The following is a 27,242-nucleotide window of genomic DNA, read 5'->3' as shown; positions in this document are numbered from 1 at the left end:
CGACCGCTGCTTGAAACGCCTGGGTCAGGGGATGAAACGAGTCGATAAAGCACTAGACGGGGGTTAGTCGGGATTCATTGGGTGGCAATCTTTCTAGCGGTCGCTTGCTATAGACATGATATTCCTGGTAGCGGGAGTATCGCACTCTGCCGAACTGCCTGGAGTCATGCATGGTGGGCCATGCAGAGAGCTTGTGTGTGGTGAAGATGGTGGTAATGGTGGGGAGAAAGTGCGGGAGGGAGAGTCTGCAATGGACTAACTACCTACCGAAACTCGCGTGTATAGTTGTATACACACACGCACGCACGCACTACTATACTAGTCCTACTCCCCAATGCTGGTGGACCAGATAGTCTAGGCTGCCGGATATTCAAGGAACGAGCGAAGAGAGCGAATGGCCGAGAGTCGTGGGACTCTCTACTAAACCTTAACTAGTGACTGAACGAGGGATAGGCTACCTCCCAATGCTGCGTGGGCGACAAAGGAAACGAACGAAATCTGATCCGATCCTAAAAGCACAAGCTCAAGGAGTCGGAAAAGGAGAGGCGGAGGTGGCAGGAAGAGGAGAAAAAAAGCCAAAGGAAAAGATCAAAATCTCCAGTCGATCAGCGGACCCGGTAGGCTAATATACCTGGCAGGGTTTTGATCAACATATTCGCCGTGGCCCAGATCGAAGACAACTGGGCATTTCAATCGCTCGACCATGGCTGCAGAGCCGATCGTCCGGCATGGCTTGTTGCTGCTGGAATTCGCCCGTTTGACAGCGCGCCAGGGCAGCGAGCTGGTCGCTACGCACTAGACTCAGGCATTGGTATGGATGGCGAACCCTGTGGACGGAACACCTCCTCTGCCATGCTGCATTTGACCCGCCATACGGTATGTCTCGATGGGGACGAAATTTCGGGCTTTGCTCACCAGTTTTTCCACTGTGATTGCAGTGCTGGGGGAGGCTGCCTGATCGAGCAGGTCTAGACATTCCTCGTGGTCCATTGTTCCCCCGACGCCAGTCTGGGCAGTAATGTCGGTGCTCCCGGGCAGCCGTGGCATCCTCATCTGGATAAGCTTCACTTGCTGCATCAGATATATCTAGTCCATGGCGAGAAAGCTAATTGTTCCATTGGCATAGCCATAAGTACGTATACTCTCGCCGGATTATACTTTTGTACATGCTGTTTTAACTGTAGAATTAGTCATCAGCCAATCCCTTGGATTCAAGGTTGGTAGATACCTTGACTCAGGCGGGAAGAAAAAAAGGTTGGTCCTGCATGGACGGGTGGGCCCGGGCGAGGGAAAGAGAGGCGAGAAAGTGAGAGAGCTGAGGGGGGATCATCCAGGGGCAAAATCCAGAAATTAACTAACCATTTCTCTCCCACCAATAAAGAATGGGTCAAGGGTTAACTGGTGCTCTACAACTTGATCCTTCTTCTCATATAGAGGTTACATGATACTACAAAGTAGATAGATAGCCAAGTCCACGGTCCGATATGTCTCAGTCTTCCCGTCTCTTTTCCCCTCGATCGAGATAAAAATATCCTACACGGTGGGTAAGGAATCAGTGCACCAAGCTTTCCGCAGAGGAGACTGTCTTCTTCCTTAATTAATCCAACCCGACTGATTGGCCGCTAACCTTGGGTCGTGGTCTGCCCGTGAAACACCTAGTCATCAACTAGTCTAGCCTCGGCAGCAGCAGCAGTAATCACCTGCATGGTCCAGAAAGTTGTACAGCGTTGCGGACTCGACCAAAAGTCCTGATTATCTAGACGGTCGGCCCGGAAGCCGGATTGTTTGTTGAACTCCGTCATGTTTGGATGATTTAGCTAGACAACGATTCTGGGTTTGGAACGCGTGAAGAATGTGTGCGGTGCCCGTCTGATTCCGCAGCGGCATCCCTTGGCACAAGGAGTTATTTGACGCGTCCATTCCGGGCAGGAAAAAGACCAAGGTTCCTCAAGCATTGTGCTGCAGGAGTAGGCGCTGAACAATGTGTGTCGGGAAAGCGTGATGTTTGGCCTGCAGCCAGTGATTCCAAAAGTGCCCTGACTGCGCTACTGCGGTCTATATATGCAAGTTGGCTGCAGGTGCCGTGCAGATGCTCGCCCCGAGTCATCTGCCTTCCCCGGCCTCGCGCCTTGACTGGCCGCCCACCGCCTCCGTCTGCATCACTCGACCCCAAGCCATTCTTTCTCATCTTGCGCCAAGGAGAGATAATCTGGGGCGTGACGAGCTTTCAACCTTTCGGCACTGAATGACTATTCTGTAATGGGGTGTGTGGTTCGTCCATATCAACAACATACTACAGTTCTTCCAGACCAAGGTCCTAGGCGGTCCGATCCGCCCGTCCACCCTTGGTAGCCATCATCGCAGCGGCCGCCAGCATTGGGTTTACTTGAGAGCTTCACGAATGACCGATGCAAGTCGACGCACCCCCTCTTCGAGTTTGTCCTCCCGCTCCCACGCAAAACAGAGGCGCATGCCGTCGTCAAAGTCGTTCTTGTCTCCTGCCGCATCTCCATCTATCCGAAAGACATTACCAGATGCTACGATCAAATTCTGTTCGCGCAGTGCGATGGGTACAAGCTCGCTCGACCGTAATGGGTGTGGGAGCCGGAGCCAAATAAAATATCCCCCTGCCACATCAGGAACTGGAGGGAGCCCCACGCCGAGGGGAACAAGATGCTCACGTATGGCAGACATCATCCGGTGGTAGCGGCGGGCGTACGCCGGTTGCAGAACATCGCCAATGAAGTTTTGTACAATCCCCGTGGGGAACAGCTGCGCAATGATGGCGGCGCACATATGCGACGGTGCGCCTCCGGATCGACTTGAGCCTCTGTCCAGGGAAAAGTTAGCCTACCAGGTAGGGGAGGGTAAAGCAAGGGACAAGCGAGAGCAGCCAGCAAGACCACCTCACGGGATCACGTACGCTTGTGACAGACCATACGCTACCTTCTCGGTAGCCTCCGCCCAACCTGTTCGCATTCCGGGTCCGATCAGCTTGCTGAAACTTCCATTGCTCACCACATTACCCCAGTCATCCCCGGGTCCCCCATCCAGATACCGGTCCACATCCACCAGACGGGGTAGGTGCGCCCTGCTGGGCTGCGGTAATGTCTTGGCTGGGTCTGGTGACCACTGAAGGAAGTCATAGACATCATCGGCGATGATCAAGGCGTCAAATTCTCGCGCAAGACGAACCAGATTCTCCCGATCAGGCAAGGACATGGTGAGCGTCGACGGGTTGGAGAAGGTGGGGGTAGCATAGATGACATGCTTGTAGACTTTACCCCATGGCCTAGTAGGTTTGTAGTTCTGTAGGAGTCAGTCATATGAGCCATTGCAGTCCCCTTAAAACCTCAAAATGCAGGACGTAAACGTCCCTCTGCAGACCAAAGCAAACCAACGTACCGGTGCGTTATTATTTTCCCTCCTTGCCCGCTCCTCGGCAATAAGCAGCTCCTGTCGGAGATAGGCCAAATCCAACCCCGCATCACTCTGAGGAACGGCCCTCAGGCGACCAGTGAACCCGGAATCATCGAAGATGCGAAAGGATAGATGATAGGCGGGTGCAACCATCCAAACATTGCGTGTGTAGACAGGATCAGTAAAGACCTGCAGGATACAGGCTACATTCTGACTGGCGCCACCCGTGATGCAAATGCGTTCGGGAGTGATGCGGTCGCGTGGCTGGTAGAACGTCGTTAGCCAGCGAGCGATGTGTTCGCGCAACGGCTGGTACCCTTCATCAGGGCCATACATCAAGGCCGGTGTCCAAATGGCCGGGGTGGCCAACACTTTCGCAGAGGCCTCAGCCAAGGCCGTCGTGGGCAGCAAGGCGGGGTTGGGCCAACCACGGGAAAGATCGACCTGCTCAACGTCCATGATGTTGGTTGGTTGGTTGCGTGACAGGTCCAAGTACGAAAAGTAGTAGTAGATAGTATTTCTTTGAATAGTGATTAGATCGGTGACTTGGATTGATTTGGGTGATGAGTAATGGTAGTCGTCAGAAGCTCCAATATGCGGGGCCTGGCACGTATAACAGCAAGTTATATAATAGTATGTGTTGTCTCAGGTAGTGGTGTGGCTTGTCTTCCGTCGCTATATAAATTGATAACGATAGAGTGACTCTGGATGATGAACGACTCTACATTCCCAGAACAGTCCTTGGCGGTCACCAAAGAAGTTAGTGGACTTAATTGGGGTGATATAGTATCTCTATCCAGTCACAGAATTAGTAAGTCAATGATGACTCGTTAGTCAAGAGTAAAGCATCGCGTAAGTAAGCGGATCAGGAGGGGCATTCATCCATGACTTTGGTGTGACTTTGGCTTCTGGAAGTAGTCTAAAGGGGGGAACAACGGAAGTTCCGTAGCCGATGGGACCAAGTCACGGGGTATTTGTTCAGGGCGCGGGGCAGATCCTGTCTTCGCACCGCCCGATGCCGGTGCGGCATCTTCAGGGCGCTCGGTCACTCCCCGTCAGGAGGAAAGAGGAGGATGAAAAGAACGGGCTAGTTTTGGAGATTAGATGGAGCAGTTTCAGAGGAGCATATTATCCATCAGTCTGTACGAAATAATATAACATTATTGATTATTGATTATCTATTATGATTATCGATTATGCAATAATTAACTCGGTTGGTTGGAGTTGAGAACCTTTGACCACAGTAAGTAGTATATAGGTAGTTGCCCCAAAGGGGTTGGCTGCTCGGGAGTTATGCAAAAGATGCGTGAGGCGGGCGCTCCGGGAATACAGACGGGGTACTATACATAAAGGAGCTGCCAGAGGTCCCAAGGCCCAGATCAATAAGGATGACACGTCCATTCCCCAAAGTAAAACACCCATGGCTCACCCGGATCAATCGAAACGGATTACGGGGTCAAAGACCCGATCGGATAACGTCAACCTAGGCATCACTTTCAGGACGCAATTACTTACGTATGTCCGAGTGCGTGGCTTCTATTTCCATGTTGGGTAATGCAGGCACAGCGCTAGAGATGAAGCATCTCTCTTCTGAGTTTTCCCCGTACAGTAGCGCCGCTAGTTAGCGCCTCTACTTAAGCAGGCAAGCCAAGCAAGGGAAAGAATCGCATAGAAAAGAAAAGGAAGAAAAAGTCAGAGTAGTAGTGAGTAAGCACGGAGTAGATAGTTACTAGCAAACAGATTGAAAAAAAAAAAAAAATAAAATAAAATAAAAAGTAAAAGTAGGTACCACGAAGGACCGATGGTGGTGGCTACTATTCTTAGCTTCTCCCTCCCTCTCCCTCCCGCCTCTTTTAGGTCTAGTAGCTTAGATCTTCCCAATAAGTTGCCTCTCTGGCAGGACGACTAGTAGATATTTTTTCTTGTTTATTACTTGCCAGTCCAATGAAAGAGGACAGGGCAAGCATGGCGTACTAATCTATCCATCGATTGGTACTGATTAACGATGGCGAGCTGTCGGTTTCTCTGCAGTGGAAATTGTCGGCAGGTTTTCTCGCTTGGCTGGATTCCAGTGCGACGTGCCAGCGGCAACTCAAGGTATGTTGTGTGAGTTTGTGGTAAGCATGGCGGAGTCCGATAGCCCCTGGATCGGAGATGCCAATCCACCTGTCATGGCTGCGGTGCCTCTCCTTTTGTCACAGACTTTCCGGTTGTAGACTAAGGTCGTAATCGCGCAGGTTTTCACTGGGCCAGAAAGGGGAGAGTGCGCTTTTTTCAAACTACTATTACTACTAACTTCGAAGAGGGACCGTGTAGACGGACCTAAGCAGACTATATATTAAATGGTGAGGTAGACAAGTCAGTCGGAAACATGACTGACCAAGGAAACGGATCGAGTCCCGTCCATGGTTGGCCGAACCGGAGAAGAGAGAGGGGTGGAAATCAATGGCTGACTCTGAAAGGAGAATCAGACTATGAATGAGGAGACCCAACTTATGAATGGGAAAGCGCTTGAATCGGAGGGAGTGGATATCTGCCAAGTTTCCGTCATCCGATCATCAGTCAGTATTGTAATTCCTGAGGCTGCAGGCACAACGCCTTGCGAGAGTATGAACGCGAATCGCAGAGAGGAGAGGCTGACGATGGATGTCACAGGGAAAAAAGTAAATTCTCAGGACAACAAGGGGAAATGTACTACAAAAGGTCCAGAAAAGTAACAGCATAAACAACATCATTGAATGAACAACATGCAGTGAATGAATGTTTCTGCCTTGAGTGAGGTATACTTACAAAGTACATGCACCCGTGGGTACAGTAAGCAATGTTGCCCTGCTGCTTAAGCTACTACCAACCACGCAACAGAAGCCAGGAGAGAGCTGGGAATCCGATGAATAAATAGAACGAACAACTGGCAGTCTTAGTAGAATTGTAGTAGTGAGTAGGAGTAGTTAGTTGCAGACAACTCGTCCCGAACCCCCACGACGATTGCATGGAAGGAGGAGGGCCCCGTTGCATCCTGACTGGCTCTGACCCGATGAGCATCAGCCTCCTGAACCAGAAACACTGCACTGCCTCTGGCCAGCCCACTCACACTCACACTCACTCACACACCTTGCGCCTACCGAACGAAGTGCGAGTTAAGCTAACAAACTCCCTAGTCTCCAGTCTCCAGTAGGAGACCCACGGATGGAGGGGTTAGGGATAAGTAGTTTTAGTTGGGAAACAAACGGGAGATGGCGAGGAGAGCCAAAGGAAATGAGATCATATAAAGTGGTTCGATGGCAACCTCCGTTGGGCTTAAGTTATTTACTCCGTACAGTAGAAGAAACTGCTAAGAGCAACATTCCCCACTGGTCGAAACCCACCGGAAGCCCAAAGAACGAACAGCAGACCAGCTAAACTGGCCCTAGAACATCAGGATCATTATATTATCCAACACGAACTGGTGAATAATAAGAGGAACCACTGCGCCTTTTAGCTCTTCCTAGTTCGGGTCCTGCTGGATTTACTTCGGCTCTATAAATCATCACCATCATTACTTTGGGAGGGGGTCTCCCTGGAACCCTTCTGGTTGATTTTCCCTTCTTCTTCTTCTTCTTCTTCTTCTTCTTCTTCTTCTTCTTCTTCCACTTTTCCCCATCCCCTAACCACTACACCACCACCGAACCATCAATCACATCATCCGTAGCAGAGGTTGTGATTTGAATCTGATGCACAATCAGAGTTCCTCAATCCCTCCTGCTGCCGTGGCTCCACTCGTGGGTTAAAAATACTCGTCCATTGGAGGGCTTAATAATAACCTGTTGCCTTCAATAAACCATACCAGCCTTTTCCCTCTCTGGGTAACATCAATACTTACTCAGTCCTCACTGACTTCTGTTTCTCTTTCCCCCTCTTCTGTTTTGCGTCTGTTCGCTAAGTTCCCGTCTCGTTGGGTTTTTATTCCTCGATTTTATTCTATTTTTCATTTTTTAATTTTCTTTTTGTTTTTCTCGTCCTTCGTTTGGGTTTCTTGGGAGAATAATTCTTTCTTTTTTACCCTCTCTCGATATTATTGCCTTCATCTCCGTTCTCTTTCTTTTTCTTTTTTCTTTTGAAGAAAAAGATCCTCTCTCGCTGCTTCTGGCGATAGCCTCAATCCTTCCCCTTCAGCTGTCTCCTCCATTTTTTGCTGCTGTATCCGGCTTCCGCGGAGAGAACCACCAAACAAACCACCAGCCCAGAAAACCTTTCCTCATTCCTCCCTCCTCACTCTTCCCCCCTCTTTCTGGATCCCTCCTGCCGATCCATTCCTCAATCCACGTCGAGCGACTTACACCAGTCGCCCGCCGCGGATTCTTCGTTCAAACCCGTCTGCTGTCTAGAGGGTTTTTGCATGGTTGGCCGCATTCTTGCTTTCTGCACTTGTTAAGGTAAGTGCCGTCCCTGCCACTGCCAGCGCCTGGTGGTGCTTCCCCGTCATACTTCCCCTCTACCCGACGGTGTGTCTTCGTCTCGACTTCTTGTCTTTCCTCGTCATCCCCCCCCCCCCCCCCAATTGTTTGTTCACGGCTTCGTGCACAACTCTCCATTGCGCCCGGGGAACTGACCCTTCTCTTTTGCCCCCCCCAACTAGCCAGCGGCCTTGAAGATGCTGTCTGCTCCGGTCAAGTCCGCCAAGCGCATCTCGTCCCTGTTTTCCCTGGGGTCCAACAGGGATAGCTCTATTCCATCATCGCCTGCGTCTCCGAACCTTCCGAAACCCTCCTCCCCCGACCAGCTGCCGCAGGATGCACGCCCGCGAAGCGCCTCCCGACCCATTCGTGCAGTCTCCAACCCTCAAAGCGACTATGCAGACGCTCGGACGCCCGTATCCCCCATCCCCAACGATGGCTTCGACTTGGATGAACCGCTGCAGCCACCCCCGTCGCTACTAGCTGTGAACCAGGACCTGGCCAGCAGCGCTCACAACTCTCTAGATGGCAGGCCCCAGAGCAGGGGTCGCGGAAGAAGTGGCAGTCGACCCTCCAGTGCCGCGGGTCTGTTTGTACCCGGTTCAGGTCCCGATTCGCGCCCCGGAACCCCTTCATCTTCATCGAAGAGACGGAGCTGGATGCCTGGACGGGCGCGCGCGAGCTCTGTAGATCCCCGACCGGCCACTACCACTGCGGGACCCAGTGCCTGGATTGCCGGGTTGGAACAAAAGATCCTCTACGATCTGGAGCCTTTGGCCCGGGGAGACCAGGTACGTACTGAAACCGCCTTGAGCTGTTGTGCGAAAACGCTACAGGGGGGACTTTTCCCGACTTTTTCGAAAGTTCCTGGCTAACTGTAACCTCTCTTGGCTAGATTCCCGAACTCTGGAACGAGAGTGGTGATACCTATGTCTACCTGTTCCCCCAGAACACCGGCAGACCTGCCTCCTTCAAAGTCCACCGCACGGTTTTTGTTGAATCACCATCACTACGTGATTTGGCTGTAAGCAACGATGTCAGAAATCTCAACGCCCTCGACCAACAGACTCGCACAATGTCGTTGAGCAGCCCCGTGGCTGGTCCGGGTTCGCCTCCGTTGACACCTCAGGATCCCTTAGCCGAAAATGACAACGACAGCTCCGGTAGCAGGAGAATGGCGTATATGGAGGATGACGGCCAGGATGAGTTCCAGGAGTTCCATCTCTATCTTCCAATTCCCTTGAACAGCGACGTGTCTAGCCCCAGTAGTCGGATCTCGCAAGAGGACACCGAAACCCTCCTTTTGTTCCGCAACCTTTTTGCATTCCTATTGGGACAATCTTTGATCGCCACCTCCCGGTCACCCTCGCTCTTTTCGATCTTCATGGACGTCGCTACACTGCTGTCCCGGTTCGAGTTTACCAACTTCGATCATACCAACTTCGGCGAGACGGCAACTACCAGCTTTGGAAACTACTGCGAGGAGCTGAGGCTAGCTGATGTGCGGAAGAGTCGTGAGAAGACCATCGAGGCTATTGTTCTTGGAGAACGACTCCGCTTCTTCCCCCTCTATCTCGAGGGATTCGTGCATGGAGTCGGTAAGCTGGACGAACTGAAGCAGCTGAGAAGCCCCAAGTATGGCCTCATCAGCCCTGTCACGCAGAAGCGACTGGAGCGTGGTTTCATCGACCTGGACACTCGTCTGCGTGTCCTGTACAGTAAGCTTGATGACTTCGATTTCCCTTCCGTATTCTCCGGTTTCGCCAACTCGGCTACTTCGGCCGAAAGCAAGGTCGTGCGGTTCAAAAACTGGAAGATCGCATTTATGGAGTTCCGGCGATTCACCATGCAGTACTACCGGCAGAAGTACGGCTCGTGGCCGCCCAAAGCACGCTCCAAGAAGAATCAGTTCGAAGAAAGCGGACTCAATCGCCAGGTTGTCCGGGATCTCTACAATGACTTTGCTAACCTTTACGACATGCTGGTCGATCGTAACTCCCTAACCACTCGGACACTGGACATGGCTGCGGAAGGATCTGAAACCTCGGACTCTGACGAAATGATGACCCGGGCCCTCCGACAGATTATGAGCGAGTACGATCGGAGTACACCTCCTGTCCAGCCACCAATTCCTTTTGACATTCCGCAGTACCCCTCACTGCAGGCCCTGGAGCGGAAGCCCATGGATGCTAAGAAGGAGGCCAAGAAGAAGGCCAAGAAGCTCAAGGACGCAGACATCAACGCCGTGCTCATGGACTCGTATACACGGGAGGCTATGAAGCCCACACCCTTCATCGAGGCCTTTATGCAGTTCGAGCGTCGATGCGCTCACGGAAAGACTGTCAACGACATGATCGATTTCCGGTGTGGCCAGTGGATCTTCCTTTACTGTGTCATTCAATCGCTGCCCCTTGTCGTTGTTGATGTTCAGGACGTCAAGTACGTGGATGGGGTGGAGTACTTCCTCTGTATTGCCCCTCGCGGCGGTGCGCCCTGGATCGGCGGCGATAGCAAGACCGCGCGCAGCTGGTTTGGTGTCGCAGGTGGAGCTGGTGTTGTTAGTCTCCCCTCTGACGTTGTGATCAACGGAGTAGAGGGTATCTACCGACGCAGTCACTGCTGGCAAGTGGCCGAGCAGTGGGCTGAGAAGGATGCAATCTTGGCCCCTCCGACCATTGAAGATCCATATGACAACGAGTCGTCCCTTTCTTCCCCTTACCAGGCGCAACAGTCGTCGGCAGATTCGTCATCCGAACAGCCGCAGCAACAGGGTCAAGGGACTCCCCTCATGAGCCCCACTGGCCTCACACCACCACCGGCTATTCCCCGACTGAACTCTCCTGGTATGAACCGGAGGGCGGAACATCGTCATTCGATCTACCCCGGTCTCGAGGCTCTGCCGCTACCCATGGGCGTAGCACCGATGGAAGCCCCGGCTCGGCCCATCAGTCGGTTCAACCCCAACATGAGTTTTGACGATATCCTCAAGCAGGTTCCCAACCAGAAGAAGAAATAAAAAAGTGCTGCGTCTTTGTGTGTGTATAATGTCTTTAGGGGGACCCTGCGCATTTTGTGTCCCCTTTTTGTTCTCAGCTGTTCTCGATCTTTGTTTTTTATTTCCTCATCTTCTTCCCCCACCACTGCATTACTAACCATGGTCGTTTCAGCTTTTGTGTTCTGTTGTCCCTGCACTTTCCTTTCTTGTTTCTATTGCAAATTTTCCTACCACTAGTAATGGGCGTGCACAAGTGACTTTGAAGCAAAAGGCTGGAACGGCGTAAATGAGCATCTATCTGAATCTTTTTTCCCGGGTCAGAATTAACAGGCAAGACACGGCTGAATGTTTGATATTCGGCAGCACGCACGCATTGGACCGATGACATTGGAAGCATGACTTGTTTTCTTTTTTGATTATTTCCCTCTCCACCATCTATGCCACGTCCCTCCTTCGATCGCATAGCCTGGCTTCGCTCCCTTGCCTTGTGCTTTTAATTTTGGCCGTTGTTCTTTCCATTGCCCTCGGTGACGGTGAAGGACAGCCCCCATTTGTGGTTATTTACTATTAGTCACTCCTAGAAGGGATAGAGATAATAGGTCCATGTGGGACCGATTAATATAGTGTACCTCTTTCGGTGATGATTGGGTTATGACAGGAAGCCTCCCAAGTATTGCAGAAGTATAGTAATCGCTCAGGACATTGCACAATTCCTCGATGTGGTGGATTGGGTACGTAGCATATTGCGATAGTTGTAGTACTCCCTTGATAGCTTTTGATCATGTCCTCGTTCTTCGCAGTTGGAGATGCTATGCTGCTTGTCATGTGGGTTCATAGTCATCCTTGGTGTCATCATATCAATCATATATATATGTCCCCACGTGTATGAGCACTACGCATACAGATTATCTAAATGCAAGACTGCCACTTTCGAACCTAGTAAGCCTTGGCTATCATATTACGGAAGGACAAATGCACGAGACGCCCAAGAAACAGAATCATCAACAACTACGAAGAAGACAATTGATTTCATTGACCGACCTTGATCCATGCTATTCAAATTAAAATAGTATAATCATCACTTGACTTCAGATTATGAATCTTGCCAGAATGTGTGAAATTCAAGGGGACCGTGGTATGTGGGCCACCATCCTCCCTCCATTCCTTCTTTTGTCCGCCCTTGCCTTTTTTTTTTTTTTTTTTTTTTTTTTTTTTTCTAATTATTTGAGAGCTGGAGTATATGCTCTTTCTTGTTTAATTGATTGATGTTATTCTAATCATATTTGCTTTTGTTGTGTTCTTATGAATCCGTTTATTTAGTTAGATTTTCCACTGTAGCATATGCAAAACTGGATAGGTTACCCCGGGCAGGGGAAGGAACCATGGTTGTTGGTGCATCGTGCACGGGATACTGGACTGTCCGATTAAGTTTCGATGCTACCAAAGTATCGATATTGCTTGTGTGGGCTGGAGATAAGAAAGAGGCAGGTCTCCATGAGTTTTTTCTATCCTGTGTTATCGAATGTCACCTTCTAATGCCTGCAATTGTCACGTGTAATTTAGCATGAGTTGTGGGATCATTTGCTCTTCATCTTCAACTTCGGCCTCATTTTCATTTCGCTGTTGGCGGGGAATAAGAAAGTCTGAGGTGAGCCGAGAAACTCGCCGAATGCTGCAAACAATCATTACGGAATACTTCCTTCCCTCAGGGCTCATGAACGAGTATGATCCAAGACCACTGCATGCATCCAGACGCCTGTCAGGAGTCTGGCCACGCAGGAACAGCGCTATCGCTAGTGAAGGACCGTCAATGATGTATGAAAGACCCCTGCCACCCCAAGAGCCAGCGACGCTACACCAAGAATTAGACACATCCCGCGGTGGAGACATCCAGGCCCATCCTTCTCTAGACGGTCTCGATGATCGCTCGTATCGCGTGCGGCTCTGGCCAGTGAAATGTATCGCCGTCAGCCAGTTCTACCACTAGCGGCTGACACTTTTTACCCTGCAAAACTTTTTGACCACGCCTCCACCTCTACTTCTTGATTTCGCCCAGAGCTATGGGATAGTGAATCGCAGGAATCCCCCAGGGTCTTCTCCTGCCAGCGTTATACAATGTCCAGATCACGGTCTAGTATGGCGAGCGACGGGCATGATCGTCTGGAACCGCGACTGCTGCGAGCAGCTGAGAGCGACCAGGTCGAGACTCTGCAACACGTCGTGGAATTGGCCCGCGACAATGGCCAGCTCAGCGACAGCTTCCTGCGGATCGGACTCATGCGCAGCTGTGAGCGGGGATCGATCGCAGCGACTCAATTCCTCCTTTCTCTCGGCGCAAAGACCGATGTCGCAAATAACCGCCCTTCACCGCTCCTACGCGCTGTCGAGCGCAATCACGTTCGCATCGTGCAGCTCCTACTGGATTATGGCGCGTCGCCGGAGATAACGGATAAGAAAGGTCGGACTGCATTGATGACGGCGGCATGGAAAAATCACTGGCATGTGCTCCACCTTCTCATATCGCGTGGTGCAGATGTCAATGCGAAGGACCAGAAGAAGAGGAATGTCTTGCACAATCTGGCCGCCGACAAGCAATGCGATTGGGGCGAGGATGTCATCCAGCTTTTGCTACGCACAAGCTGCAAGCTCGACGGGGTTCAAGGTCAAGATGATTTGGGTCGCACCCCTTTACATTGGGCCTGCGCGACGGGCAAATTGCGATTCGCAGAGATGCTTCTTGCCCGACCGGAGGGGCCAATCGCTGATGTGAACGCAGTGGATTTCAGAAATAAGACTTCCCTCCACATTGCTGTCTCCCATGGTCGCGATGATATCGTTCAACTCTTACTCCGGCATAAAGCAGATATCAACGCGAGGAGTGATGGAGGCTGGACGCCTCTTCACAATGCCTGTGACAAAGGAGCTGAATTGATCGTGCGCATACTGTTGCGGGAAGGCGCCCAGATCAACAGCCAATTGTTGACTGGAATCACTCCATTGCATCTGGCGGCGCAGGCAGGTCATCGGGAAATTGTTGAATGCTTGATGGAATTCAAAGACCTTAAAACCAGGATCCGCGACAATTTTGGCAGTACGCCCTTCCTGCGAGCAGCCCAATTCAAGCGCCGGGATATCGTGTCACTCCTGGCTCCCTTTAATAATGTCGATGGGCTTACGCCGGAAGCAAAGGGAGCGTGCGAAGGCTTCGAGGCAACTGTTGTGGACTTTGGAAATTTTCACAACGAGAACCGGGTGAAGAAGACGTCCGTTTACAATCTGCTCTATGGTCGCGATCCAGGAAATCCGCGCAAACAAGCCTTTACCACATTACCAGCCGACAGTCGAGCGACCGACTTTCGCTGGATCCATCTGCCAGCTAACAACCTTACCTGGGTCGAAGCTTTGCTCACTAAATCATTCATCGAGGAGGGAGCCCACGATGTGGAGAGCTTTAAGGGGCTTGAAAGGTCGTTTCGATATCAACATCGCGGACAAAAAATCCATTCTCACTTTATGCGACCATTGTGTCAAAGTACCCCTCGTGCAGCACGACTCCGAGAGGAGGATAGTTCGGAAGAGAAGGAAATGATGTCTCCCCGGATCTTGGTGAATGGTCAATCTCTTGAAGCGCCGAAGTCCCCAGGGGAGGGAGGCAGCCCCAGGGGCCGGAAACTAGGCGGCAAAGGCGACCGGTCAGATACCAATTTGCACAACGATAATGGCCCCTCTGGGAAGAAGGGAAAGAACACAACGAAGCACAGCAAGAGCGGAGGATTAAAAAAGCCAGAATCCAGGAACCAATCCGTTGTCGCCCATGAGAGGCACCGGCCAGTGCTGTCACTGTGCAAGGAGCAAACCCACACAACCTGCAATGTGTGCATGTTCATGCCTTATCTGCACTTTGAAACAGATGAGCGAAGGAAGAAGATGCAGGAAGCGATTAAACGAGCTGAGACGCGCAGCTTTGCTCACCCGGGCCTTACACGAACTCCTACAAGAGATGAGCTTCTTATCAGCGCGCACCTAGCGTCATCCACCTCTTCGCTGCATATACGACGCACGTTAGATCAATTCTTCTACCCCAACATCGACACGCAGACTCGGGACCAGGACCAGGTTGTGTATCGCTATCAGACGAAAGGGCAAGGTAGCGAGCGCTCCTGGGCCGAGCCCAAAATCTTTATGGTCGACCAGCTGTGGATGTGGATTGTAGGAACGAACTTGATTGTGACCAGTTTCCCTCAGCGGTGGGATCAGCCTAAGAATGACCCTCTCAATGTTCTCGATGGTATCATTGAAGACATCAATTCCAAGACTCGGGAACCGGTGCGGTCCGTTTACGATCTGGCCATCATTATCACCACCCGCTGCTCTGGCGTGTTCGACCGTCACCGCATGGGAGACGAAGAGTATCAATTTCTGGACATGTTCGAGGCCTCGATCGGTGTGGCCACGGACCGGGAGACCGTGCTCTTCAATCGGTTCAACCGAGCATCAGCGCAGGCATCGGATTGGCTAAAGAACCATCGCAAGCTAAGTCGTTTTGCCAGGGATCCGCTCACCAAGGGTGAGCCAGCCGGGAACAGCTTTGAGCGGTTTCTGAGAGAAGAGGAGGAAGAGGATGCGCAGCCCCTCTTTGTGGACAATTTGCTGGACATCGGCCAAGAGACCGAGCTCCTGTCGGAGGCCAAGGATATTCGCGACGAGCTCAACATGATCCGAACGGTCCTGCAGCACCAACAAAATGTTCTTCTGGATTTTCAGGAGGCTATCTGTGAGATTTACTACGGACAGCAGCGGTCACAGCATGAGGTCAAGAAGCGGTTCAAGGAACAGCAGCGCACGATCGACATGCACCTGAAGGATATTGACCGGATGGACAAACAAGCCGAACGAATCTATTCTTCCATTACAGACCTGCTGGATCTCAAGCAGAAACATGCCAACGCGTTTGAGGCACGGTTCGCCCGCGATCAAGCGGCCGGAACGACGCGTCAGGGAAAGATCATGATGGTTTTCACAATTGTCACAATCATTTTCCTCCCACTGTCTTTTATCACGTCCGTCTTCGCGATCAACATGGCCGAGTTTGAAGGGGCAAACGAGCTACATCTACCATATGTGGCCAAGTACACGTTTGGCATTGGCTTTGCCATCTCTATCCCCTTGATCTTGGTTGCGCTGTCTGTTGATGACATTGGAGACGTCTGTCAGGAAGGCATCCGGCGAATGCGCCGATGGATGTCGCAGAAACGAGCTGCTGCATCCCCTGCTGGTATGCAGGATAATAATAGACCGACGGCGTTTGAGATCGAGAAGATTCTTAGCGCTCGTCGGTCTCGGAAGAGTGTTGAGATGGACACGGACTTTGCGGGCAGCCTGCTTCCTGTGTCGACGCGAGGGACTACTCGGACTGTGCTGTCCCGTGGATGATTGAGTTGATGATACCGATGACCGACACGAATCACGAGTTTATGATTTTCGTAGGTAGATAAAAGCTATAGGATGTTGATCAGATCATGCCACTCGGCGGATTGACGTAATTGCTTGGAACTTTTGAATGGCATGACAGCATCCGTTTCTTCATAGGAGTATAATAGTTCCCATCAGTCCAGTTGTTGCTTCCCTGAACCCTGCTGGTGATAATATATTCTCTCAAGTGTTCTTCCATTCAGTGCGCGCCCATCACATGACTCCTTGTGTATTCTCGCTTCCCACTTCCATCTTCTCTCCAGCTTCTCCCACTTCTTCTCTCGCTCTCATCTCTCGTCACTCGTCACCCACCATGAACCTCTCCCACCTAATCCAACCCACATGTACGTACACATGCCTTTCCGGAATTCCATTCCAATCCGCCGACATCGCATGTGCCTAACTAGCCAAAGTGGACGACATCCACTTTTCTCGGGCAATCCCGGTTGGCAATCCGATAAGGGGCCAGACCGAGCATCCAAATAAGGTTGAAGATCCCTATAGTTAGAACGGGAGAAGCAGATGCCGAGCCGATGCTCCAGATCGTTCAACAATGGATTCTATCATTCCGGACGAAGTCTTCCATGTGCCATCGGATGGAACCGGGCGCACCAACCGTGACTCACATGTGGATCAGATCGACCACCATGTGTACATGTCTGCAATGGAGGAATTTGAGCTGAAGAGATGAAAATATGTCTCGGAAAGAGGATAGTATCCCTAACAAAGGGGATATTCGTGACGCGCCGTTCCGGCCCATCCATCCTGGCCGGGAATGATATCATCATGTGCTCAGCACCAGCCCTGACCCGACAATGAGCTTCGTATCGCATATCTACGCTTCATCTGCTGCTTCAAGCTCGAGTTTCAACAGAGAAGGACTCAAGCAATACAGAGCGACTGATTCCTGCCGCTCAATGGCACAATGAGGCTACCGGGCTACCCCGTCGCTTGCAAGCGTCCATCCTCCCTCCTCACTTCCGTCTCCCGCTCAACCATAAAGCCCATAACCATCAGCAGACCTCTCGCAACACAGATCAGTCACTCAACCGCATTCCGCGAAGAGCACGACAAAGAACGCGTTGTCATTCTCGGATCCGGCTGGGGCGGCTACAACCTCTCTCGCAAGCTCTCTCCGCAGAAATACAACCCCATCATCATCTCCCCTCGATCATACTTCGTCTTCACTCCTCTCCTCACCGATGCCGCCGGCGGCTCCTTAGACTTCTCCCACATCGTCGAACCAATCCGCGACCCTTCCTCAAAAGTCGACTTCATCCAAGCCGCCGCGCGATCCGTCAACTTCGCCGACAAAACCATCACCTGCGAAGCCACCGTCGTGAAAAGCGGCGTGACCGAAACACCCCGAACCAGCGAGGACGAGGAATTCCAACTCAATGCCACCCAATCCGCCAGTCGCAAACGCACCTGGGAAACCGGCGAAACATTCACCATCCCCTACGACAAGCTCGTCATCTCCGTCGGCACCGTCTCCAAGACCTTCAAAACCCCCGGCGTGCGCGAAAACGCCCTCTTCTTCAAAGACATCGGAGACGCGCGCAAAGTCCGTCGCCGGGTGCGAGAATGCTTCGAACTCGCCGTCCTGCCCACCACCTCCCCAGAGCTCCGCTCCCACCTCCTCCACTTCGCCATAGTTGGCGCCGGTCCAACAGGCACGGAACTCGCCGCCTCCTTACGCGACTTCATCGTAAAGGACCTCGTCGCCCTCTACCCAGCCCTCAAAGGCATCCCCCGAATCACCCTCTACGACATCGCCCCCAAAGTCCTCTCCATGTTCGACGAGAAACTCTCCCAATACGCCATGGACACCATGCAAAAGGAAGGCATCGAGATCAAACCCTCCCACCACGTCCAGAGCCTTCGGTGGGGCGAGCCCGGTGCTGAACCACCCTACGAAATGGACCCTAAGCGCTGCCTCACCCTCACCACAGCGGAAGAAGGCGAAGTCGGCGTCGGCATGTGCGTCTGGGCCACGGGCAACGCAATGAACAAATTCGTCCGTGACGCCCTGACAACCGTCGACAAGTATCCCTCCAACTCTGCCCTTCTGAAATCCCGTACCTCCAATAATACACCTGACACCCAACACAACACAACGTGGCACGTCAAAAAAGCCCCCAACGTCGGCGCCCTCCTGGTCGACGGCCACCTCCGCGTGCAACTCGAATCCTCCTCCTCCGACGATGAAAGTAACCCTCCCCAAACAGCAATCCTCCAAGACGTCTACGCCCTCGGCGACAACGCCATGCCCGAGACCGGCGCACCCCCAGCAACCGCGCAAGCGACCTTCCAAGAAGCAAAGTGGCTCGCGACGCGGCTGAACAAAGATGACTTTGCGACGGCGCCGCCCTTCTCGTTCCGGAACATGGGGACGTTGGCGTATATCGGCGATGCGAAGGCGTTGATGCAGATCCCGCATGATGCTAAGGAGGATGGTGGGAGGTATTTACCCGAGGGGTTGACGGGACGGATGGCTTGGGTGGTGTGGAATTCGGCCTACTTGACAATGAGTATTAGTTGGAGGAATAAATTGAGGGTCGGGTTTAGGTGGTTGCTCAATCAGATTTTTGGGAGGGATGTTTCGAGGTATTAACCTACCTTTTCCCTCACTCTCTCCCCGGGTCTTTTTCTTTTTATCTTATCTCTGCTCTTGAGAAGAGGGGGGTTGGGTGTAGGTTGGTAGTATGTATGTATGTATGTATGCATATACAGATATACATCTAGGAGATGCTTCGTGATATCTATCTATCTATAGCTTCGCTATATCCGTAGATCTAGAGAAATACTCCTTGACAGCCCGATCAACCACCCCCATCGCCACGACCAGCTCATAATCATGCAATCTGGGGGTAATAACCTGCACGCTAAGCGGCGAATCAAGGTACATGCGCCTATCGACGAGTTTCTCGTCCCCTGCATCCATCATACTCTGGTCAGCACATCACAACACAACACAACACCCAAAAACACAATATCATAAGTAACATGAAAGAAAGGGTGGGGACAACATACACAACTCCCTATTCTTCGCATCCCAGCTCCCCCTCACCGGATCCTTCATCTCCCTCCCCACCTCCAAATCCTCCATCTTCACCTTCCGCACCGGCACCACTCCCGCCGGGTAATCCAACAGTACCCAGGACGAGGTATACCCGACTGCATTATACTTGTCGTGCTCGGGGACAGGGTGCGGTGCGACGGGGTGGATGATTGCGTCTATTCTCCTCTTCGTCCTCTCGTTTCCTTGGTTGTCTGTGGGGGAGGTATACGTCCACATGCTCATCATCTCGCGCTGGACCTGTGCTCGTTGATGCTGCAGCTCGCATAGCTCCGGTACCGTGAGTGGGTTGCGGCGCTTCGAACGGCCCTGGAGCCAGGGGATCAGGGGCTCGTTGGTCTGTTCGAGGAGGTCGTGCATGAGGTTACCGCCGTCGACGCCCATGAGTTTGTTGGCGATGGTTTGGCATTTGCGGAGGGCGGGTGGGGTGGGGAGGTCGATGAGGTCGATGTCATGATGGTGGAGGATGGTAGCGACTTCGTTGAGGATGTTGCGGATGGGAGGGAGGGGTTCGACGAGGCCGTCGGTGCGGAGGATGCCGATGGTTAGTTTCTGTTTCTGCTTGGCTGGTGATAGGGATGATGATGATGATGATGATGATGATGAAGGTCCCCAGTTTCCGGGTATACAGTCCTCTCCGAACAGTTCTGCCCTGGGCACGATCTCCGCCAATGCTAACCCTATGTCTTCGACGGAGTGGCCCATCACTCCAGCCACAGGCTGCAATGCGATGCGGTTCTTCGCCGGCAGGTGTCCGCTCTCTTGCTGGCCGCCGTATGGGAGTCGGCCGTGGCTGGGCTTGAAGCCGTATTTGCCTACGCACATGGGCGGGATGCGTACGCTGCCGCCGATGTCCGTGCCGAAGCTGAGGGTGGTGCCGCGGAGGGCGAGGAGGGCGCCTTCGCCGCCGGTGCTGCCGCCGGCGGTTAGGCGGCGGTTGAGGGGGTTCAGGGTGCGGCCGAAGAGGTGGTTTGCGGTATCGAGGGTGGAGACGGTTTGGGGGACGTTGGTCTTGGTGATGATGATGGCGCCGAGGGATTGGAGGAGGGTGACGAGGTCGGCGTCTTTGGTGGAGGGGTGGAAGGCGAGGGCGGCGAGACCGTTGGTTGCATCGACGCCGGTGATGTGGAAGGTGTCTTTGACGGAGATGGGGAGGCCGTGGAGTGGGCCGATGGGGGTGTTGGTGGTGCGGAGGTGGGCGTCGAGGGTGCGGGCGCGGGCGAGGGCTTGGGTGAAGAGAGGTTCGGAGAGGCAGCGGGAGAGTTGTTGGGCGATAGCGGCGCGCTGAGGTGAGGTGAGGTTAGTGATGTGATGTTCTTATATGGAGTTGGGTATACCTTGCAGAACGCGCGGGTGACTTCTTCCGCGGTGAGGCGTTTGGAGTGGAGCTCTGTCAGGAGGGAGCGGATGTCGTAGTCTTCGGTGATGTGCAGCTCATGAGGAGTGAGTAGCCCGCAAGTTCGCGGGATATCAACGACGTTGATGCTCTCGCTGTAGGAAGGGTTGGTGACGGAGTCGGCGACGGAGAGCATCCCCGCGGGGATTTGTGAGGCGTCGAGACGCCATTCCGGGGGAATGAGTGATTCCAAATGCTGCTGCTTGCGAGCTGCAATGGACTTATAGTCAGACATGTTGATCCTTGGATTTGATGGCTAGTAGATGGGAATTGAGGTTTAGGTTGACGAGAACAGGAGAGAAATAGGGAATGGGGCTATTGATTGATACTTGGGGAATGCGGAGAAGCAACGCAGCCGAGGCCCGACTCCACGTGAGGGGAGGCCATTACTCCCAGGAACCGATACGAACAATCGGTAAGCTTAATGTACCACAGCCATAGAAGTAAAACTAGAAATGGACTACATAATAATTGAAGCGGTAACTAGCCGATAAAATCTTTCTAACAATTGATGTAGAGGGGTAGCCTGGTGCTGCGAGTGTGCAGCTAAGAGTACATGTAGGATAAGGCAGCGATAGCAGAGGCATAAGCACCTCACATTCCCGAATGCAATCATTCGTCCCACCACCTCGCCGTCAGGCATAAGTTTTGACCATAGCCAGAAGTTTGATATCCCCCTACTGACCCACCCCACCAGCAAGGAAACACAGTAGTGTTGACACTGCTGTCGTTATAACCGTCCAAGCAATCAGTGTTGCCGTAGCGGGAACCTTTCTCCCTTCCTCCACGACTGGAAGTCGTCATTTTCGGGTGTCTTGGTGGATTTGGACCGGATATCGAGGCGTCGATGAGTGGTAGCCTGATAGCCATATAGCAGCCGCTCATCGAAATTCCCTTCGTGGCCTTCGGAAACATGCGCTGTTTCGAGCGAAGTGGAATCTTATCGTCAAATGTATATCCTACCACGGGTAAGCCAGTTTTTCCTTTTATCCTCGTAGGCAAAAGTAGACATACCATGAATGTGTTGTCAGCTCTATCCGTTTCGCAGCTTGCGAACGAGCAGAGGACACAACAGATTATGTTGAGTCGGAAAAGGCTGACAGAGGGTTGATGTTCGACTGAAATCAGCTTCCCGGAGCTTTGTAATACCTAGATACAGGTATGTAGCGATCTGGATACCGACAGTCTGTCTCAGCAACCGAGGACTCCCTAGTGAAGTGAGATGACTCTTCCACTGATTCGGGACCACGACCTTTGGCTTGGCTCCAGATTATCTGGAGCTGGATCATCACTTTCGGATACCTTGGCTGAAGGGGAGTATGAGGAGTAATTATATAATATATAGACCCAAGCCATGAAACTCCAACACCTTGTCGCAAATGTCCCTGCCAGCTGCGAGCAGAACATGGTTAGGGTCTTAATGCTTTTCCCGCACAGTTGGTCTGTCTCAGCAGGTTCTTCGAGCTGGTCAACATCAAAAAGCGGATGCTCAGGGCCAAATTCGCCGCCATGGACCCATGACGCCTGGTCGTAATGGGCTATCTCTTCTAGCTTTCCATCCTTAGACAGGGAAACTTCTTGTTCGGCCCGAACCGTATGAACCAGCTGAGCCTACTTGAAGCAGTAGGTCTGGCAGAAACTCTTGCCAAAGCAAGGGTCAGCATGGTTCTTTGGTGGAACTGGCACGCGACTGCTCACAACATAGCTTGTCGAGTCACAATAGACTCTCGCATTATGGTCTACCATGAATAGAGAGAGAACCATCGCTGCAGCCATAACCTCCTAGCCGCTTCTGAGAGGATTGCTCGACTCCGCATTCATATGTGGACATGAAGTTGGGCTCCGGCATTCGTAGCCCAACATTTGTCATGCAACGCGAGAATTTGTGCGCATCTTTCAAGTCTTGCTCGTACCGAAATCTGCCCTGCTGCCCTCAACAACAACATTCCTCCGGTGTTGACATGTTGTTTAGCCGTCTGTGTCATCACGAGGAACGACGGAGATTGGTCGCTCCAGCTTCCATGCCACGAAGAGGGCAGTTGGGTCGAGAACTGCCACAGCTGGGCCAAAGGGGGGACCAAGGGGAGTTGTTTTGGTGGCTGTCTTTGACTGGGGGCTCGTTCAAATGCCGTATGAGCCACTTGTAGACATGTTGAATGTTTATAACGTCAGTAAGGTAGTGTCGACGTGGTTAAATTGATTACTGAAACAGTTAGTATAGCCATGAGAAGTGCATAGCTGGAGACACCTACACAAAATCGAGGCGGGCATCGGAAGTCCCAGAGTAGCATTTTCCCTGGCCCTGCATGATGATTTGTCCTTCCCATTCCTGTGATCCAACCAGGCCAGCAAAAAGGATGCTGGGTGCGACTGGACAACCGTTGCGGTCTTCCAATACTCTTTTCGTGATCCAGCATATTTCCGTACTGCCACCCAGAATAGCAAGAGCACAATTACTTGCTCCACTCGCAACCGCTGTGGTTTCAAAATGCCGCACTTGGTTCAGAACAGTAGGATACGTAGGCATGGCTGCCAGAGTGCAGGGAAGCTAAAGTGATAAGAACGGGGCATGAGGAGGGAAGAGAAGAAGAAAATACATGGCCTGACTTCCAACCGGGATACAACATAAATTTTCTCTTACGAGCATTATCATCCACATGTGCAAGACGTTATAAACCCCTTGGGGCGGCAACATGTAAAAGATGTGGCATATCGTTGGATATGAGTGTCTATGGGCTGTCAGTCCCAACAAAGCCACTGGCAGGGAGGGTAGACTGACTGTTCGATACATGACAAATCCAGTATCCTTGCGTGGTCCATAAGACTACCACGCTAAATGCAGATGACAGACACAAAGTTGACGGTACTTTCCCCCAATATTAGTAGGCCTGCGGGAAAGCAAAGTGGTTGCCTGTATCATCATCTTCGAAGAAACCAGTTCCCTATCGTTATATCCTCCTCCGTCACATCCGAACTGCATGTCCTCTTATTATGTTGCCTGTTTAGAATCTCACAGCCCCAATGGCAAAAGTCGTCCCGGTTTTGTTTAGTAGCGTTCTAGGAAGTGATTCGAGATCACGCAGCAAGGGCCCGCAGACTCTCAGCTTCGTCTTGGGTCGCAGGTGGTTCCAGAGCGATAGTCTCCATTGGGTCGAACCGCCCACACAGAGGCACCGACAGGATTATCAAGCGGAGACGATACTCCGGAGGGGACCATTGTGCTGTAAATAGCAGTTCTCTCACGATGCCGATCAAGATCTCCACAAACATCCAAGCAAGCTATCGGACTCTGCGGTCTCAGCGAAATTTCCCCACAGCATCATGTTCCAGCCTTACATCTGCACCATACTCCTGCTTTTTGGGTTGAAATGCCGCGATGCGTCTTTCCATTACCTCAGTTCTGGTCCAGCAGCTATAGAGGCGACAGTTGTGGTCGATGAGAAGTTTCCCGTGCCATCTGAAGCTTTTTGTGTGGCACCGAAGTTTACTCCGACTGCTCCTCCGCTGTACGGAGACGAATATATTGTTGCGGCTCTTGGGAATGTGCTCAAATGGGACGATATACAATTTACAGTACGATGGTCATCTGGTAATACCATCAATAAAGATTCATTAGAAGGCGGGTGAGAAAAGGTAGGAACATGACACGTACTGGATCATTACTGTGCCCACAACCTTTTGGGTTTGATCTTGCCTATCACCGGACGCCGGAACGTTGAAACGTTCCCTGACCTCTTCGTGACCATGATAATAGCATATTTCAGAAACTAGGGTCCCTCCGGGGTATAGCTCGCTTAGCCACGAAAGGCCAGGTTGATGAATACTCTCATCAGGCTGTGGTGAATCATTTAAGATGCGCTCTGCTGACTTGATAGCAATTATTCCGAGTCTAAGCGTACTCGTATCATTTTCGGCATTTTGGTATGCTGTACTTTGGATTCTCGAAGCTGAAGATTGGGCGACGAGACCCTTTGTCTTGATAGGTCGAGCGATAAAGCAAAAGATATACCAAACGAAGGCCACGTCGAGTCTTGTTTTCGTTTATCTTTCAAGAGAACCAGCACCCCGGGTGTACGGTACAGTGAAAAGAAGTGATGCCTTGTAGAAGAACTGTGCATGATCACCTGCGCTCGTACGCGAGGTTGGCGACCTTGTGGAGTTTAAGATTGAATATTGTTCCAGCTCTCGAAACTCAGAATGGTTCTCTGCCGCTGGAGACCGTAGAGCTTCCAGCCCGACGTTCAGGGCAGGCACGCTAGGCGAGCTTCATTTCCAGGGTGGTGGTGGCTCGGGGTTCGCCAACTCCGTAGTCAGTTTCGATGGTAATCATGCGTGCCATAATGTAGTCAAGGCCACATGCATGAGTACCCAGGTTTCTTCAGGTCCATGTCCGACACTCGATTACACCCCGAGATGGTCGACTTGACGCTCTCTCCGGATAAAAAGTCGGGAAATCAGAAAGGCTCGAGGCTTATCGAGCAAGTCATTTGATGTCAGCTGGAATATGATTAGGGGCGATGTCAACGGTGACAATGAGTCTGAGGTGCATGATCACAAGCCAGCTCAGAAGGCTGTTGTATATACTAATAGTAAGGTGTGGTTGTATAAAGAGAGATCATTGCTGGTCAAGTGTATACATAAAAAGCTACCAAAGGAAAAGAAAAGGCATGCGCGTCGGGTGATAGATGAAAGCGAGGACGCTCCCCATATGTAGGCAAATTCAGAGAGGAAGAATTACGCTACTCAAGCAATCTCCTGATGACTGCTTCCATTTCTTTGGTAGCACAGGGTAGCATTCCTTGCCACCCAACACAAGCAGAGGTCCAAACAGTGGCTTGATGCGACACCCGGTTGCGATGGGGACTCTTCCATCCATGTCCAACGATCAGGCCATTCCTACATCTCGGACACGTATACTTCAACCCAATCATCATTTACAATCGCGCCAAATGATTCCCCCCATCGATGGGAATCACAGCTCCATTCATGTGGCTTGCTGCCCGACTGGCCAGGAACACGACCAAGCCCGCAATATCCTCCTTCCTGCCCAGCCTTCCGTTTGGCGACCTCCGTTCCAGATCCTCCAGTCCTCCCTTGATCTTGATCAGCCCATTGGCCATCTTGGACGGGAAGAATCCTGGCGCAATGGCATTACACAGGATGTGTCGGGGCCCCAAATCGACGGCCAAGTTCCGGACGAGATGCATCACAGCTGCCTTGGAGGCAGAGTAACTGAAGGTTGCACTGGGGCCTAGACTGCCCAGTGTAATGCCTGCAGTCGAGCCAGTTACGATAACGCGCGACGGGTCATCTTGGGTGGCCCGTGCCGTCAGCAGGGGGGTGAATTTCTGGATGGTGTAGAAGACGCTCTTCACATTCAGGTCCATGACTTTGCTGAACTTGTCCTCTGGGTAGGTATCAAACTTCTCGCCCCATGTTGCACCGGCGTTGGCGAAGAGGATGTCGAGATGGGAGGTCGTCTTGGAGATCTCGGCGACGAGCCGGTCTAGCTCTTCCATATTAGAGTTGTCGGCGGGGACAGCGATGGCGGTGGCGTGCGGGGGTTTGTTGGGGAGCGCATTTAGGGCCGCAACGGCTTCGGCGCAGGCAGACGCCTTGCGCGAGGTGATGTAGACCTTGGAACAGCCCGATTGGAGGAGACTAGATCAATTGGTAAGATCCTGGTTCATTCTGGGGCGATTGCTTCTGTCCTACCCACTGGCAGTGTGCAGACCTAGACCGCGAGAGCCTCCAGTGACGAGGGCAACCTTTCCCTCCAGGGAGAAGATGGTGGGGAAATTATCCAGCTGGACCTGTTCAGAGGCAGACATGATGGATGAATGACGGTGGGTGTGAGAGTTATGACGAGGGCAGAGTGAGACGAGGCTACAGAAGTTATGTATTGACTCTCATCAGCTCAACTGTTTGGTTGCCGACCAGCATCCGAGGCTGTAACATCTCAACCCCGCACGGTATGTAACAGTTGGCCACTACGCATATTTTACCACCTTACTCCTTGTAGATACATGTCTAGCTGCTCCTGGTTAGTCTGGAATTGAGGCAAGTAAGGGTGAGTGGGGGATGCTGATTGGCCAGTGCAGATACCCTCCATGTACTCTATCCAGATGGATGGAAGTGAAAGCCGACCTCCAGTCCATTTCCTCAGGGAGTTCCCTCAGAGTTGTCTATTATGAGGTGCTCAGCGAAGATCGCCCAAAGAGGGAGAATCTCTCTGTGATATCATCCAGTAAATCCCACTCTCTCTGTTTAACAGCCAATGACGGGGATCGAAACTTGCTCAATCGTGCGCAGCAAGGTCCCCATCTGGACACATCCCCCACTCCTCGGATTGGTGGGAGAAGAGTACCTTGTAGGATGACAATGCCCTCAAAATGTCGTGATGGCTGAACTACCCCTCTTATCCTTCCTTCTTGTTTGATTCATCTT

General features: G+C 52.0%; 7 protein-coding genes across 7 annotated transcripts; 3 read left to right on the top strand and 4 right to left on the bottom strand.

The window, feature by feature from the left end:
• Positions 1-2,285: 2,285 nt before the first annotated feature.
• BO87DRAFT_3889 (aminotransferase-like domain-containing protein) lies at positions 2,286-4,125 on the bottom strand. Its single transcript, XM_025624877.1, has 3 exons — positions 3,406-4,125; positions 2,924-3,309; positions 2,286-2,830 (listed from the first exon to the last, which is right to left on the bottom strand). The coding sequence occupies exons 1-3, from the start codon at positions 3,877-3,879 to the stop codon at positions 2,383-2,385; spliced, it is 1,308 nt and encodes a 435-aa protein (XP_025485103.1). The 5' UTR covers positions 3,880-4,125; the 3' UTR covers positions 2,286-2,382.
• A 3,925-nt stretch (positions 4,126-8,050) lies between these two features.
• BO87DRAFT_296583 (uncharacterized protein) lies at positions 8,051-10,869 on the top strand (the record flags this gene model as incomplete). The annotated part of the gene is made up of 2 exons (XM_025618991.1): positions 8,051-8,644; positions 8,749-10,869. The coding sequence occupies 2 exons, from the start codon at positions 8,051-8,053 to the stop codon at positions 10,867-10,869; spliced, it is 2,715 nt and encodes a 904-aa protein (XP_025485102.1).
• Positions 10,870-17,037: 6,168 nt separating this feature from the next.
• Positions 17,038-19,125, top strand: BO87DRAFT_3761 (putative pyridine nucleotide-disulfide oxidoreductase). Its single transcript, XM_025623208.1, has one exon. The coding sequence runs from the start codon at positions 17,246-17,248 to the stop codon at positions 18,932-18,934; it is 1,689 nt and encodes a 562-aa protein (XP_025485101.1). The 5' UTR covers positions 17,038-17,245; the 3' UTR covers positions 18,935-19,125.
• On the bottom strand, positions 19,091-21,030 carry BO87DRAFT_402647 (putative general amidase; the record flags this gene model as incomplete). Its single annotated transcript, XM_025625699.1, has 3 exons — positions 19,091-19,254; positions 19,354-20,683; positions 20,737-21,030. The coding sequence occupies 3 exons, from the start codon at positions 21,028-21,030 to the stop codon at positions 19,091-19,093; spliced, it is 1,788 nt and encodes a 595-aa protein (XP_025485100.1).
• A 974-nt stretch (positions 21,031-22,004) lies between these two features.
• BO87DRAFT_381671 (uncharacterized protein) lies at positions 22,005-23,322 on the bottom strand (the record flags this gene model as incomplete). Its single annotated transcript, XM_025624564.1, has 3 exons — positions 22,005-22,406; positions 22,709-22,904; positions 23,048-23,322. 3 exons carry the CDS (start codon positions 23,320-23,322, stop codon positions 22,005-22,007), a joined length of 873 nt encoding a protein of 290 aa, XP_025485099.1.
• Positions 23,323-23,986: 664 nt separating this feature from the next.
• Positions 23,987-24,535, top strand: BO87DRAFT_3646 (uncharacterized protein). Its single transcript, XM_025621753.1, has one exon. The coding sequence runs from the start codon at positions 24,117-24,119 to the stop codon at positions 24,420-24,422; it is 306 nt and encodes a 101-aa protein (XP_025485098.1). The 5' UTR covers positions 23,987-24,116; the 3' UTR covers positions 24,423-24,535.
• A 1,194-nt stretch (positions 24,536-25,729) lies between these two features.
• Positions 25,730-26,626, bottom strand: BO87DRAFT_381670 (oxidoreductase, short-chain dehydrogenase/reductase family; the record flags this gene model as incomplete). Its single annotated transcript, XM_025624563.1, has 2 exons — positions 25,730-26,456; positions 26,511-26,626. The coding sequence occupies 2 exons, from the start codon at positions 26,624-26,626 to the stop codon at positions 25,730-25,732; spliced, it is 843 nt and encodes a 280-aa protein (XP_025485097.1).
• Between the last annotated feature and the right edge of the window lie 616 nt (positions 26,627-27,242).

Source organism: Aspergillus neoniger (genome assembly GCF_003184625.1).
Source record: "Aspergillus neoniger CBS 115656 unplaced genomic scaffold BO87scaffold_1, whole genome shotgun sequence".
NCBI classification, from domain to species: domain Eukaryota; kingdom Fungi; phylum Ascomycota; class Eurotiomycetes; order Eurotiales; family Aspergillaceae; genus Aspergillus; species Aspergillus neoniger.
Note: the sequence above shows the minus strand (reverse complement) of the source record. Positions and strands in the feature narration are given on the sequence as shown.